Genomic DNA, 3,642 nt, shown 5'->3' with positions numbered 1-3,642 from the left:
AACCCACCTTGTTTCCATTCCTATATAATTGTTAGTTATTGGTGAAATTAGAGAAAATGTTAGCTTTTATAATTATTTTTATTTATTTAAAGTCAATGTAAATTTTATTTAAAAATAATGAAAATAATAACCGTTATTAAAATTACTACAAATGATTGATAAAATTAAAATTATTAAAAAATACTCATTCATATTAAATTAATAATAATTATTTTCTATAAATCAACATTAAATGAAAAACACAATTACTAAAATTTTAAATATTAACAATATCTTTGAATACTTTTAGTTAATTAACAGCAAATTTTGATTATTAATTTATGAATTAATTAATAGTAAATAAATTTATCCAATCTTTCATATTTTTCTGTGCATCGCATAGGTCCCCCCTCCCTAATGTTAGCTTATGTGTTTACTTCTGATTTGATGTTTTAATCCGGATTTCATGTCTTATTTTTAGCAAACTGTTTTCGTTTTATTCAAATTCAAATTTAGTTCCTTTTGTTATCAATCATCTTGAAATTACTAATTTTTATCAATACTATAAACAAATCAAATATGAATTATGTAACACCATCTCATTAGTTGAATGCAATGGCTGTGGAGCCAATGATAAAGCTCAATCACCCATTCTCTCACTTAGTATTTATGACTCGCGTGGGGCGTTATCAATGGTTACACAGCCAGCTGTATAGCCATCGACTTTGAGGTAAAACCGATGCAATTCAGATTTCCTACCCACGAGAATCCTATCCTAGTCTATTCACATGACACCACAGCCATACATTGGGAATATCTCCAAATACAAATAGAGGAGATGGAGATCCCCCAAATCTCCTGCCCAAATATAAATAGAGAATTTAAGGACAGCACCAAATAGAATTCTGACTCCGCAACCCAATACTTGAGTTGATGTAGCCTTAAATTAGCTAAGAACCAAAGCCTAACTATGGGAAGAGCAATGAAACAAAACAGATAAAATAGAATTTATTCATGGAATAAATGGTGTGGTATATGTCCTAGAACGATCACGGAAGGGACTGATCACCTCGTCCCAGGTTTTACAAAATGTAGAACTGCGTCTAAAAACCCTATTAATGTCCTATATCCTAACCCTAATTAATTACATATAGATTATACATGTATAAAAAGGTAAAAAGAATCCCCAAAATTCTAAATACACGAGAGAGCAGGAGAAATGGTGGAAATAGCTAGCTAGAAGAAGGTGTGGGATCAGATAAGACAATCGACCACAGGAGGAATCTTTCTCCCGAGCTGTAAGTCCAGATCATTCTCCAAAGGAGTCAAGTTCAAATCCAAACACAAAACCCTCCTGCTACTGCTGGATCTCTTCAAAACCGGCACTGGCGGTGGAGGAGGCAGCGATAAACCTTCGCTCAAACCGGCTCTATGCCTCCTCATGTGCCCACCCAAGGCCTGACCGATGGCAAACTCCAGGCCGCATACGGAGCACTCATGCGTCTTGGGCTTCATCTGTAAGCTCTGCAACTGTGCCTGATGATCTGCTGTGTCTTCTCCCGTCATCATCAATCTGGGTTTCTTGTGACTCGCTCGATGGCCTCCCAGTGCTTGGAACGACGGGAACTGGCGGTTGCAGGTCTTACACTCGAAGACACGACTGGGAAAGTAAGCCATGGAGTCGTTCTCCGCTCCACGGGAGAGCAGCATCAAACAATTGGCCATGGTGATGCTATCAATCTCACCTTCTACTCTGCTCCTCTTCATGTCTGCTATGAAAGATTCGTTGGCTTCTGGATGGCTATTACGACTTATGCGACGAAGCAAGCAATGCAACTTAACGACGGGAGGGGGGATCGAGTCTACTATTTATTTATAGGCGATTAATAAGCTGTAGAGTACTGGTGCCTATGACTTTAGACTTTAGTGGGTTTTTTTGTTTTGTCCTTTGATAGATAGATAGGCGTTCGTTATCTACCTTACCTTAAGCCAAAGACCAATCTACTCCTTATTTCGTGCGCTTCAAGGAACAAGTGCATCGTATTAGCCTTTGGTCAATCCAGTAGGTGTGTATTGTGCATTTCTGCAATTTCAATGATGCCTATGATACCGGATGAACTTTGACCCCACCAACCACCTGATTGGTTAGCATGCCTTTTCGGTATCATAGTCGAAGTCACCACGTCAGCGTGACGGCTTAACTCATGAGTCATCATGAATCATGATCAGCCACGTTATCCAAACGCAACGGACTAAGGTCTGAGGATTTCTGCGAAGGTTCAGACTTTTAGAATTCTAGAACATCAATTCAGTTCTAAATATGAAAGCAAAGAAGGTCGACCAAAACTAATTAGCCAAAAAGAAAAGAAAATTAACAAGGATTAGATTGCTTAAGAAAGAAAATAATGAAATGAGACGTGCATCATATGTTCCACAGCGGAGTATGTTTGTACATTTTACATGATAACGACTGATATTTTATATTATAACATGACCACCATCCTATGCTATATGTGAATTGTGAATATTATGTGTTTTATTTATAAGCTCAAACGCAATGTTTAAAAAACCGACCTCAAATCGGAACTATTATGGCCATTAGTTTTTTACTCGATGATTCGATTGTCCAGTTCAAATAAACAGTCCATTGTAATAAAAAAAAAAATTATCAAAAACTGTTGAACGAATTCATGGTTTGATTTAAAAAATAATAATAATGATTTGGTCGCCTGAATCAATGATTCACTAATTAACTTAACGGCTTTTAGTCGGAGATCAGGATTGGGGTAAGATGGAACCAGTTGCTTGGACAGTTTCTGATCCAAACAGACCAACCATCTGAGTCAATGAAGGTTCAAAAACATTGTCCAAACGGCCTTCTAAAAAATATAATTATAACTTTATAAGCCCAAACCCCTTGTATAATCAATTAAGTGTCCATTTGGGAGTGTTCTCATGCAGTGGTTTTCTGGCTTTAATTTGCTAGGTCGTCTCCACCCCCGAGAAAAAAAAAACAAGAAATTATATTGATGAAAAATCCAAAAAGCCAGAGTTTGCCTTCGTGCCCGCTTGGGAAGGTTTTGTGCGGCTTACAGCATTACACCATGAAACCATGTTTGATGAAAATCAAAAAAGTTGAAAATCAGTTTAGATTAACTGTAAAATTGACTTTTCTATGAAGCTAACTCAGGTAACTTCTCTTAAGGGGTTCGATCAATACAAAATCCCTCCCAGACAAGCTCTAAATTGAATTAATAAATCAAACTTTCCAGTCAATGTAATTTTTGTAGCTTTCTCCATTGGGTCAACACAACTCAAGCAAAAGACAAAGGCTGATACCCTTCCAAACTCACTCCCACTGCCACCTTGGTGTTGTCTGTTTAGAAGGAGTATAGATACAAATATCTAAAGTGCAAATCCTTGTATTTTATATTATTTTATATGTATTTGTATTTATTTATTAGGCTCAGTTTTAAAAGAGTATAAATACAAATGTATACAATACAAAATATAAGGTTTTTCACACTATATATTTGTATTTGTACTCCTTCCAAACTGAATCTTAGGCCGTATTTGATTGCAGTGCAATTTTATTTACACTAGCACAAATGTATGGGAGTGTAAATGAAAAAAAAATGTAAATTAATTTTGGTTTAATTTTGT

General features: G+C 36.1%; 1 protein-coding gene across 1 annotated transcript; it reads right to left on the bottom strand.

Annotated features, from left to right (window-relative positions):
- Nucleotides 1-962: 962 nt before the first annotated feature.
- On the bottom strand, nucleotides 963-1,867 carry LOC104599286 (zinc finger protein ZAT11). Its single transcript, XM_010261762.3, has one exon. It carries the CDS (start codon nucleotides 1,744-1,746, stop codon nucleotides 1,234-1,236), a length of 513 nt encoding a protein of 170 aa, XP_010260064.1. The 5' UTR covers nucleotides 1,747-1,867; the 3' UTR covers nucleotides 963-1,233.
- Nucleotides 1,868-3,642: the final 1,775 nt, after the last annotated feature.

The sequence above is a fragment of the Nelumbo nucifera genome, chromosome 2 (assembly GCF_055504915.1).
Source record: "Nelumbo nucifera cultivar China Antique chromosome 2, China Antique-T2T, whole genome shotgun sequence".
NCBI lineage: Eukaryota > Viridiplantae > Streptophyta > Magnoliopsida > Proteales > Nelumbonaceae > Nelumbo > Nelumbo nucifera.
The sequence above is the reverse complement of the archived record's forward strand: the minus strand, read 5'-3'. Positions and strand labels throughout refer to the sequence as shown.

Excerpts from the sequence above, each read along its gene's own strand:
- LOC104599286 (XM_010261762.3), bottom strand. The coding sequence starts at position 1,746 with ATGAAGAGGAGCAGAGTAGAAGGTGAGATTGATAGCATCACCATGGCC.